This window comes from Euleptes europaea, chromosome 17 (genome assembly GCF_029931775.1).
Source record: "Euleptes europaea isolate rEulEur1 chromosome 17, rEulEur1.hap1, whole genome shotgun sequence".
Lineage (NCBI taxonomy): Eukaryota > Metazoa > Chordata > Lepidosauria > Squamata > Sphaerodactylidae > Euleptes > Euleptes europaea.
Window position 1 is genome coordinate 28278519 of NC_079328.1, and position 12106 is coordinate 28290624.

General features: G+C 46.8%; 1 protein-coding gene across 1 annotated transcript; it reads left to right on the forward strand.

The window, feature by feature from the left end:
* The first annotated feature begins 1726 nt into the window (after window positions 1-1726).
* On the forward strand, window positions 1727-11206 carry HSDL1 (hydroxysteroid dehydrogenase like 1). The gene is made up of 5 exons (XM_056862585.1): window positions 1727-1763; window positions 3453-3685; window positions 6787-7232; window positions 10016-10240; window positions 11044-11206. The coding sequence occupies exons 2-5, from the start codon at window positions 3466-3468 to the stop codon at window positions 11143-11145; spliced, it is 993 nt and encodes a 330-aa protein (XP_056718563.1). The 5' UTR covers window positions 1727-1763; window positions 3453-3465; the 3' UTR covers window positions 11146-11206.
* The last annotated feature ends 900 nt before the right edge of the window (window positions 11207-12106 follow it).

The window sequence follows — 12106 nt, forward strand, 5'->3', positions numbered from 1 at the left end:
GTAGAGAAAAAAAATCAGTTAAGCTTCTTTGAATAGGTGCCCGCGACTCTTGTTTGTTTCGGTTTGTTGTTGCAGCCCCCCCCCCCCAGCGCCGACAGGGCGCCTCTGGGCATGTGAAGAGTTCACCGCCTCTCCTCCCCGAACAATGCCCGATGCCGCATAACTGCCTCAGACCGTGCTTTTTACAAGCCTCCCCGCTCCGAAAGGATGTGACAACCCGACCTCCGTCCTGCGTGTGCTGCCTTTTCTCTCTCGCGCTGTACCCCTCAGGACGCCATCCTCTCTCCCGCCAGCCCTCAAAACCCGCTCGCTTCAACGGCTTCTTCCAACGGCGTCCCCGCGTTGCCATGACGACGGAACGGCCGAGCCGCACGAGGTCGGGTACCTCTTAGCCCCGCCCCCTCCTCGGGACCTTATTGACTGAACCCAACAGCCTCCTCGGCTCTCAGGCCGCATCCGCCAATGGCCAGAGGGGGGCGGGGCCTCTGACTTCCTGCGCGTGCGCCGCAGCCCCCTTGGAAGGCGGAAGAGGGCGGGTGAGAGTGGCATCGGCCGCCCAAAGAGATACGGTCGTGAGTCTTTGTTAGCACTTCCGGTGTAAAAGTCGGGGTTCCAGCTCTTGGCTTCCAAGCTGGTCTATGGAGGCGTCAACAACTAGAGCGGCGTCTATACTTCCATTATTCATGGAAGGTTTTGCATTGGATTTGCCACTCTATGGATGCACATTTTCCCCATCTGAATTCTCAAAACTCTGCATGGAGGCTTATTGTTGAGCTTTGAGAATATGGATGGGGGGAAAGTGCATCGAAAGAGTGGCAAATCCAATGCAAAACCTTCCATGAATAAATGCTCCATAGAGACTGGAGGAAACAACAAATGTGGTCCTCTTGAAGGGTCTCCTTGAATGCAGGTCGCTTTCCATTTGCAGGAGAGTGTGGTGCTGTGACGTTATTCCATATTAAAGGTATCCCGCTCACCACTCCGTCCTGTTTCTGTTGCATTTTATTTTGCGTTGGTGTGCAAATGGTGTACTTTTAAAAAGAAAGAAAGAAAGAAAGAAAGAAAGAAAGAAAGATTGCGGGTCTACAATCACTTGCATGGCCCGCATATGAAGATTGCTCAGGCTTTCATTTAGAACCCCGAAGGGCGCCTCTAGCTACAGGGAGTTGTGAGTGGCAGCTTCTCAGTCTGCAGTTGGCTTCTTACAAGTCCTATAAGGAGACATGTATCAGTATTAACATAGCAACGCTTAGATTCTTTTGCTAACAATTGAGGCAAAAGGTTGGCTTTTGCTCTTGCGGCGTTCCAGCAGTATATTTGCATATGGAGAGGATAATATTTTACTTTAATGTTTTTATTTTACTTTTTTAAATAGCGGCTTCAGGGCTTGGAGTCTGTGTTGGAGCTGCTGGACCTTTAAGGCCAGGAACTGAAAACTTAGATTGTGGATCTGTGTGGCTTGGCGGATCAGTTTGTGCGGCTACATCCCGTTCTGCAAAAAAAGGGGAAAAAAATCCACTTCCAAGATTTTTCTCTGAGCTGGAAGTTGTCGACTAGAGAGATGGGCGGAGAGAGAGAGGATTTCCTTCCTGGGTTTAACCAATGACAGCCTCGGACTATGAAAAAAAACCCCATCGCGAGGTGTTCATTGTTGATTTTCCGACGCAAAAGACTGCCTGAATAAAGGAAGGACAGCAGGTAACGGAGATAAGGGAGAGGTGGACACCTGTAGCTGCCTCTCTGCTTTGCAAAGAAAAGCATTGGTGAGTAAATCATTTTTTAAGTGGGGCGCATAAAGGATAAATCGGCGATGCCCTGCCTTGGTTAGTGGATTCCCTTTTGTTCCCGTAGCATTGCCGCCCAAGGTTTCTCCCTGAAGCTTATTAACTATTTCATAATTTAATAATTTAACTTAACTATGGCGAAAGCTCTGCTACGGCTGGCCTTCCTTTTGTTCTCCAAGGCTGCAGTCCTGGGCTCGCCTGAGAGTCAAGCCTCTTTCCCCTCAGTGAGACTTTTACAGTGCGACCCTCTGCAGAATTACTCCAGGCTAAACCCGTTGAAATGAATGTGTTTAGACTGGAATAACTCTCGTTTATGTCCAGATAAATGTGCATAGGCTGTATTACTTTACTGTCAGGTAAATATTTGGAGCACAGTTATTTTGTGTGGGGGTGGGGGGGTGAAAAATGGGCTGGGTTTCAAGACAAAGTTGAGAAGCACACTAAGGTTTAGGGTGAATGAATGAACTTGTGAAACGATAGCACTTCCCCTAGTGCTGTGAGGCTTACGATTAATGCAGTTGATACAATAGGAGCAATTTCCCCAGGACTGACTGAATGATTTCAAATTTGATAGCTGGAGAAGATGGCATTTTTATTGCCTTAAGCTATTTTTGTTGATTTCCTGGGATGCCTTTGGGAGATAGGCAGTGTTTGAGAGAAAGTGTGTACACTAAATACATTATATGAATATTAAATACACAGTATACACATTATATATACATACATTATTTGGGGAGGGGCTGTGACTCAGTGGTAGAGCATCTGCTTGGCATGCAGAAGGTCCCAGGTTCAATCCCCGGCATCTCCAGTTAAAGGGACTAGGCAAGTAAGTGATGTGAAAGACCCCTGCCTGAGGCCCTGGGAGAGGCACAGCCAGTCTGAGTGGACAAAATTGACTTTGATGGACCGAGGTTCTGATTCAGTAGAAGGCAGCGTCATGTGTTCATTATATAAATATTAAATACGCACATTTATGTGTATAACCAGGTTTGTTTTGAAAAGGGGCCTTGCCCTCTGCGTCCAGCTATAAGAATACTAATTCTTACCCAGCTTTGTGGGCAACCTTGGACCAGTCACTCTCTTAACAACTCTCACAGGGTTGTTGTTAGGGTGAAATAGAGAAGGGGAGAATGATGTTGTAATGTACTTTAGGCTCCCGTTGGGGAGAAGCGTGGAATATAAATATTTAAATAAATGTGTTGAGCAGGGCTGCACTCCTCAATTGACAGGTTAATGAACTAAAACTTTAGTTGATAGGAAAGGCTTTTATTGATGGAAGCACATTAGTTTATCAATTTCTGCCACGGCTTTAATAAGTCATTCCATGGGAGCTGGTATTGCAGATTCTAATACTGCGCTGTGAAGCTTTTGCTACAGGCAATGGATTTGTATTAACAGTGTTTTTAATTGGGGGGGGGATTCTAAGGAATTTGACAAGGCTCTCATCCCATCATGTTTCATCCTAATCTCTGTCACAAGAGAGATCACTTGCAGAATTTACGATTTTAAAAAATGAAATGTCCTTTTTCCATCTCCCAGTAGGGCCAGCAACCTCCATATGCTCCTGTTTCTGTAGACAGGTGACCATGAGGGGCAGTATTAGCAGACTCCCCTACCTTGTATTCTTTTCATCCCCACCAATTACCTCTTGTGCTTTTTCCCCCCCAGACGTCTGATTGCCATGGCTGCTGTGGATAGCTTCTCCCTCCTACTCAGAGAGATTGGACGGTCCTGCAATTGCTACATGGAGACGTTGGCTTTAATTGGAGCCCTTTATACAGCCAAGACGTGCTTCACCGTTGTGAATGATACCTACACCCTGATCAGGTTGCATTTTATTCCTAGGTTAGTTAGGAGGGCTGATCTCGTCAAGCTGTATGGAGAATGGGCTGTTGTCACAGGTAAGAGATGGAAAAACAATAGGATTTTTTTCACATTTCCCCTTCCCATAATACAACAATAGCCCTGTTATTCTTTTAAAGATTGAATTATCCTCCAAGCAACAATCTGTTTTTGGATTTTGCCTTCTATGTAGATAGAAGAATAATAATTGGCTGTAGCTCATAACCCACCCCAGTCACTGGCTGAAGTGGTCTTTTCATCCCCACCAATTACCTCTTGTGCTTTTTCATAGAATGTTCCCAAACATTCTAACTGCTGAGTAAGTCCTCCCTTAAAATACTGGATCTCTTCCAAAGGAAGTGATCCGTTATTTTAGCTGGGAGAAAACTTGGCAGCGTAAATCACTAGTGCTGGGCAAGTACAGAGACTAGGAAAGCTGAGTGCAATTTGAGGACAGATGGTAAGAGGGAGAAGAAACAGGAAGGCTAGAAACTGGGGTGGTAGCCAGTGATCTGAGAAAAGCTACAGATTAGCAAGGAACTGCGGAAAGCAGAGGCCAGGTGGAAAGCCTCACTTAAAGATTAGGAGTTGTAGGAACAGGAGGGTGGACACAGGAATTCTGGCCGTGTCAGGAGATAGGAGAGTATAGTCTTCTCAGGTTGCAGGAAGGGCAGTATATGTGTTTGTTTCTTTATATTTTTGACTTAAATCTCTCCCAAGCAAGCTCATATAGGCAGTCAACTGAGGGCCAAGCTGTGTCTTTTGTGGGAGATCTGGATCTTCTGATGCTGTTTTTGTGTGTGTGTAAAACCAGGTGCAGATAGGTCTGGATTTGATCAGGGTGGTTGTGCTGGGAGGGGAGAGGGGTTAAGCCTTTCCCCTCCATGTCATTTTCGTCCACTAAATCAGCCCCCCTCCCCAAGAGCTGCTATTAGCCTCATTGAAGCTGGGGGAGGAGCCATGCAGGTATTAAGCGTGTAGCTTGGCCCTGAAAATGTAGGTCAAAGTGAGGGGGGGAGGGAGGCTGGATACCTGAAGGGAAAGAGGGATGAAGGAGATACAGGGCTGAGGGGGGAGAGGCCAGTCAGTGTGCTGTTGGCTGGATTGTGGGCTGGGTTGTTACTATGGGCACGGAAGCAGCAATGGTGATATCATGACAGGCTGAAATTTTATGCATTGGTTTGATCTAACTGGCATTTTGTTGTGGGACTGTAGCACCGTACGTTTTTCTATATTTTTTTTAAAAAAGGTATGAATAGCATTTAAATCTACTGCTGTTTTAAACGGTGGCTGTAACATGAACTGGAACTCACCAACAACACCTATTTTTCCAGCAGCTATGAGTGTAAATGTGGTCAAGCCGTATTCTATTATGTGCTTCCGTTTCCTCTGCTACTGGTTGTTTTGCATTTCTGCCTCTGGACTCTTGAGCCAGTTCCTTTAGCTCAGGGGTGTTGAACTCAATTGTTATGAGGGGCCGGATATGACATAAATTTCATTTGGTCAGGCCGGGCCATGCCTCACCAGCCCAGATTGAGAGGGGGGGAGTGGCTGCCTCAGCAGGCGTGTGGGCTGGATAAGAGCTCTCAAAGGGCAGGATCTAGCCTGCGGGCCTTATGTCTGACACCCCTGCTTTAGCTGTTTTGTTCCCTGGATCCTGTTTCTGCCCTTTCATCCAGAACCTCTGGAGGCTGCTCTTTCGGTTCAGCCTTGTGACTGGCTCGTGACATTGAGAGGGGAGCAGGCCTGATGAAGAGATAAATGGACGGCTCTGCCATGTGTGGCGTATTATCATTTTGTGATCCATTGCAAGCTTTGCATTCCTAAGTTAATAACTCACGTGGTTGGCTTGTCCTGAGAAAATTTCATTTTTTTAAGAGGTTGATAATTTCCCCCCCACTAAAATTAAAATGCGTAGAACTAGGACACTGAGAGACATAACACAATATTTCTGTGCATTTTAATTACGGTTAGTTTGTGAAACCAGGATTCATCTGGCAGACCCAGCTTAGTTTTGTAGTTAAGAGTGTCAGACTAGGATCTGGGAGACTCAGGTTTGAATCCTTATGCTGCCATGCAAGTTGGCTGTGTGACCTTGGGCTAGTCACGCACACTTAGCCTAACCTGCCTCACAGAGTTGTTGTGAGGGTAGCAATGGAGGAGAGGAGAATGGTGGAAGAATGGGTCTCCCCCTGGGGTATAAATAAAGATGATCAGTCTGATCCAGGTTTGCCATGACACATTCTGCTTTCATTGCCTGCTCCGTAGCCTGGGACCGCATGGCCGTGGATCAAACCAGGCTGTCTGAGTTCGTGTGTGTGTTCAGTGCCGTCAAGTCGCTTCTGACTCATGGCGAGCTTATGAATCAGTGTCCTCCAAAACGTCCTATCGATAACAGTGTTGCTTAGGTCTTGCAAACTGAAGGTCATGGCTTCCTTTATAGAGTCAATCCATCTCTTGTTGGGTTTTCCTCTTTTCCTGCTGCCCTCAACTTTTCCTAGCATTATTGTCTTTTCCAGTGACTCTTGTCTTCTCATAATGTGACCAAAGAATGAATGTACTTTGGTCATAATGTGACTAAAGTCTTGAGTTCTTAAAGGTAAAGGTCCCCTGTGCAAGCACCAGGTCATTCCTGACCCATGGGGTGACGTCACATTCTGATGTTTACTAAGCAGACTTTTGTTTTACGGGGTGGTTTGCCAGTGCCTTCCCCAGTCATCTTCCCTTTACCCCCAGCAAGCTGGGTACTCATTTGACTGACCTCGGAAGGATGGAAGGCTGAGTCAACCTTGAGCCGGCTACCTGAAACCAACTTCCGTCGGGATCAAACTCAAGTCGTGAGCAGAGCTTTGGACTGCAATACTGCAGCTTACCACTCTGCATCACGGGGCTCTTACATCACACAAAACCATAGTTGACACTAACTGGTTTATAAGTCAACTTCAGATCCTGATTTGACAGGCCCTCTAATCATTTGTTGTCTGCATTCAGACAATCACACTAACCCTAGTTAAATGTAACCAGTTTCACATGATGTCTGAACCTGTCTTCCTAAGCCATTTACTTCCTAAGCCATTTACTTGAAAGCAATAGGAGTGACTTATAATGGAATACATTGAGTATTGGAGTGCCAGGGTTTCATCATTCTTATCTGTTGCAGGTGGTACTTCGGGTATCGGCAAGTACTACGCTAAAGAACTGGCAAGCCGCAAGGTTAACATTATCTTAATTAGCCGGAACCAGGAGAAGTTGGAGGCCCTCGCCAAAGAGATAGCCGACACCTACAAGGTTGAGACCGCTGTCGTCGTGGCAGACTTCAGCGAAGGCAGGGAGATCTACCCTGCCATCGAGAGAGCCTTGGCGGGCAAAGAGATTGGCATCTTGGTGAACAACGTTTGCGTGTTCTACACTCACCCAGACTATTTCACCAATCTGACCCAGGATAAAATTTGGGAGCTCATCAACGTCAATATTGGGTCAGCCAATATGATGGTGCATATGGTGTTGCCGGGGATGGTGCAGAGGAAGAAGGGGGCGATTGTGAATGTTTCCTCCATGTCTTGCTGCCAGCCGACCCCTCTGATGACGGCGTATTCAGCCTCCAAGGTGAATGTCACATGAACAGCATTCTTCACACAACGCATAGTTAAATTGTGGAACTCCCTGCCCCAAGATGAGGTGATGGCTGCCAACTTGGAAGGCTTTAAGAGAGGAGTGGACATGTTCATGAAGGAGAGGGGTTTTCATGGCTACTAGTTAAAATGGGTACTAGTCATGATGCATACCTATTCTCTCCATGATCAGAGGAGCATGCCGAATATATTAGGTGCTGTGGAACACAGGCAGGATGGGTGCTGCTGCAGTTGTCTTGTTCGTGGGCTTCGTAGAGGCACCTGGTTGGCCACTGTGTGAACAGACTGCTGGACTTGATGGGCCTTGGTCTGATCCAGCATGGCTTTTCTTATGTTGAACACATGAAGCTGCCTTATACTGAATCAGACCCTTGGTCCATCAAAGTCAGTATTGTCTACTCAGACCAGCAGCTGCTCTCCAGGGTCTCAGGCAGAGGTCCTTCACATCACCCACCTGCCTAGTCCCTTTAACTGGAGATGCTGGGGATTGAACCTGGAACCTTCTGCTTGCCAAGCAGATGCTCTACCACTGAGCCACAGCCCCTCCCTCAAAGTATAAGTGCAGAGAATTATTTTTCAAAACTATCTTCCGAAATGGCAAGTAGGTGTCTTATCTCCATGGAGACTGCCTGTTTCTAAGGGTAAATCCGGTGTTGAGCTAGTATGATGGAAAGGCTCTCAGAATATAGTGATATGCTTCATTTATACCCAGACTTGCTTACATCAAACTCCTCTTCTTAAGAGAAAGAAAATTAGAACTACATCAAGCAAGGTGCCAGCAACCCAAAAAAAGGAAAAAAAGATGCCAAGTGATAGCTTTGTCATGTAAAGCCCCTTTCAGGTTCAGCACAAAGGAACTCTTATATCCCTGATGAAGCTTATAGAGCGAAATGAAGCTGTCACTTGTCACCTTTCCCCCCTTTCTTTTTGGTTTGCCATCAATCTCTTCTCCGTTTTATCCTTACAACAACCTTGAGAGGCAAGTTGGCTGACCTTGGGCCAGTCGCACACTCTCAGCCCAACAGGCTTCCATGGCAGAAGTGGAGATTTGAACCTGGGTCCTCCAGATACTAGTGACATGCTTGTAACTACTTTACCACGCTGGCTCTGGTACTCTCTCCCCCCACCCCGCCCTGGTATTTGAAACAATGGTGGGAGTTGGGGTTTTATGTGGCTTGAGCGAGGCGATTTCGTGAGGCAGAGTTGAAACAGGACATGGCTGCTTGTGTGCGTGAGAATTGCGGGTCTGGATCTCTTTAACACCTGCCTTGCCTCCAGCCTATGGAGCTCAGCGGCCTGTGGGAGAAAAGGGGTAGGGGACACACCTAAGGAGTGCTAGGTTGTAGGCACCCTCCTCCCCACTCCAGGCATGACGTCCCTTGTCCGATGCCGTTTTGTTCCATAGCTTGAGCATCTTACAAACTGTGTTTCTTGGTTGAGAGGCAATGGTTATAGATGCTGGAACGGGTGCTTACCATGTTTCTAATTCTCATTTCCTGCCCATGATACATCTGACGCTGCAATCCACCCAGTCAGGGTCTGAACCAAGAAAGCCAGAAGAAAATATCCCCCACCAGGTTCTCCTCTGGCTTGGACTTGTTTGGCTGTTCCACCCGGCAGATGGTAGCAAGACAGATAAACGGGGGGTGCCCTTGATTTCACTCCCCCCCTTCTTTGTCCTGACTGCCATGAAAGCCACGGTTTATGTAAGCCTTCAAGAAATGACAGGTCTGCAAATGTTGCTTACTTGGGGTGGAGCTGGAAAGTGCCATCAAATCGCAGACAACTCATGGCGACTCAGTAGGGGTTTCAAGGGGCTGACCCCTTGTTTCTGCAATCAGGCTAAGCTGGGCCATTTAGGCCAGGCCTTTGCATGTGCCCCATGTAAAAAATGGTGCTGTAGTAAGCCTTGATTGCTTAAATGGAGCTGAAAATAAATGAATGGAGAGTCCATTGGTTTCTTCACATCTAGTTGACACTGGTATAACACTGTTGTGTGTGTGTAAAGTGCCGTCAAGTCGCAGACAGCAACCCCTTTTTGGGGTTTTCATGGCAAGAGACTAACAGAGGTGGTTTGCCAGTGCCTTCCTCTGCACAGCAACCCTGGACTTCCTTGGTGGTCTCCCATCCAAATACTAACCAGGGCCAACCCTGCTTAGCTTCTGAGATCTGACGAGATCAGGCTAGCCTGAGCCACACAGGTCAGGGCATGACACTGTTACCAAGCTCAAATGGCAGGGTGTATTTCAGTGTTCATAAATGGCTGGTATCAGAACCGTATATGACTACTAAGAATAGTTTTGTGTGTTTTTTTAAAGTTCAGAAGCTTTTCTTCATAACAACACCTTCCTTTGGTTGCTCCTTCTAAAAACCTTCACATGCTCAGAATCATAGTATTTTAAGGGGGATTTTCTTCAGGGTGAGTTACCTTGAAAATCTACTTTGTACTAGGGGGAAATGATGGCTGTGAACTTGGGGTGGGGGTCAGCTGGGTACAAATTGGGGCATTATCACTTTGGGGGAGAACTGTTCATTGCTGATTTTTTTTTTAAGTCCACCTGTTTAAAAACAAACTTCAAATGGAACCTGTCAAGCCAAAACCATGACTCTAGTTGACGGGAAAGGTCACAACTACATCTCCCCCCACCCCAGATCTTAGGAAGGAGAAATTGGTAATCCAGGTGAGAGGGTGTACCTGCTGGCTATTACCCTATGTAAAAACAGAGAATCCTAACTGCCCACTCTTACCCCTGGTAGGCTTACCTGGACCATTTCAGCCGAGCGCTTTATTATGAATACGCTCCCCAAGGCATCTTTGTCCAGAGCTTAATTCCGTTCTTCATCTCCAACCTGACGACATATAGCAAGCATCTCAGCAAAAAGAGTTTCTTAGTGCCTTCCGCTGAAGAGTATGCACGTCACGCTGTGACCACTCTTGGGATCTCCAGAAGGACCACCGGCTACTGGCTACATACAGTCCAGGTAATATTGTTAATTCATTGGTTTTGAACTATGTTTTTTCCCCCTCTTGATTTTCCAAGAATGTCATTATGCCGCAGAATCTAGTTGGATTATAAAACAGAAGCAAGTCAGGATCTTGACCACTTTTAAACGTCACCAAACAGCACATGCAGTTTAGTCTTGTGACTCATTATCTGTCTTGCCTACCCCCCTCCCCCAGTTCTACAGTTACAGCCCATTCGTGAGCTGAAAGGGCGAAAGACCATAGTTAGGAGGCGAGGAAGGGCCGGTGTCCAGGCCGCCCGCACCTGAGCCACTTATGCAGCCCAGAGTGGCATGGACGCCATCCTCCTGGTGCTGCCATGGCAGCGCGGCCTATGGATGCCGGCACAGCCTCATGCTGGTGTCCTGACGGCGCACTTCTGTGTGCCGTCCTTCTGCGGGGCGTTCCCAAATCATTCCCTGACCGGTCCAAGGGAGGAGCCGCCTTTAGGTGGCCTCCTAAGCCCTTTCGGCCTGGGAACGCCCCCTTTGCCCTTACCTCGAGATATGCCACCTTTTTGGTGGTGTATTCCCATGGAATCCAATGGAGTGGTTCCATGGGCCTCAAAGGTAAGGGCAGGATTTTGCCTGGGGGGGGGCTGAATCCTCCAGCCACCAGCGCAGCCCCTTCCCTCAGGAATGGGCTGTTAGTCTTCTCTGCAGAAATAATTAAGTAGTCACACACATGATGTTGGGGGGGGGGAGTGGAAGGAAGGAGGGGATGCTTCACTGTTTGATGTGTGCTCTGAATTCTAATTTGCCATTCGTCTCTTGCATCGTAGTTTCTCTTGGGACAATACCTACCAGAATGGCTCTGGGTCTGGGGAACATACCGAATGAACAACTCCTTGCGCCTAGAAGCAACTTTGCAAAGACCACATTAAGAGCGTAGCCTGGAGGAAAGCCAACGCCTGGAAGCCTGCTCTGACTGTTGATCTGGAAACCCAGTCTGAGTACTCAAGAAATGATATCTGTCACGAAGGCTTCAAAAGACTGTCAATCCTGCTTGTATTCTTGTTTGTAGGACCCACTGAAATTGAACAGGGAAGGGGAGAAGAAACCTGTCTAGATCAAGTAGCCAATTTTCATTCTATGATGTAAAGGCTCCGGTTTCCATTACATACTAAGCGGTTGTTGCCCCAGTGGGGGTCAGAAGTGAAGGAATACTTTGGAAGCTGGATGAAGGAAAATTAAAGATGCTGCTTCACAGACTGCGAGAACTGCAGGCCGTGTGAAGTTATTTGGTACCAAAATTCTGTCCAACTTTAAAAATGTGGTGTACTAGATTTCTTCACTGCTATCCCCTTTTTTCTGTAGAAATTATCATGTTTTGACTAGGACGATGGACGTGGTGTTACAAAAGCATCTGAGGCCATTTTTTGAAAGTGGGAAGGGGTGTATTTTTGGATTGTATGGTGGGATTTCCTTTTTAGTGAATAGCTTGAGTGGTCCGTTTGTACGACCCTGCTGTGTGTTTTGTAAGATCAGGATGGCAGAGCTGTCAGGCTTCAGATGAAAATGATTCCTTTTTCCATATTATGTCAGGATTCCTATTTGCCTGTCTAGAAATATTCTGTTAGTCATCTTTGATGTGTCTGTAAACTTGTGGTTTGTATGAAGCCCGTTGGTGTTCAAATATTGAACTGTGTTATTGAGCGTGCAAAAAAAAGTGTTTGTGTTTCTTATATACAGAGTAGTAGTAATATCTTCTGGTCTTTCACGGATGAAAATGGAGACATACTTGCCTGAACGAAATTCTCTTAGCAGGGATCATGGGATACATCATTCCACTGATGAAGAATTATCATTGGGTCTGTTTATCCCCAACATGGTGTCTTACTGTTG

What these genes read in the sequence shown, in the direction of transcription:
- HSDL1 (XM_056862585.1), top strand. Translation starts at nt 3,466, where the DNA reads ATGGCTGCTGTGGATAGCTTCTCCCTCCTACTCAGAGAGATTGGACGG. An exon ending in AGAATGGGCTGTTGTCACAG is followed by an intron (nt 3,686 to 6,786) that starts GTAAGAGATGGA and finishes TATCTGTTGCAG; the next exon opens with GTGGTACTTCGGGTATCGGC. An exon ending in CGGCGTATTCAGCCTCCAAG is followed by an intron (nt 7,233 to 10,015) that starts GTGAATGTCACA and finishes TACCCCTGGTAG; the next exon opens with GCTTACCTGGACCATTTCAG.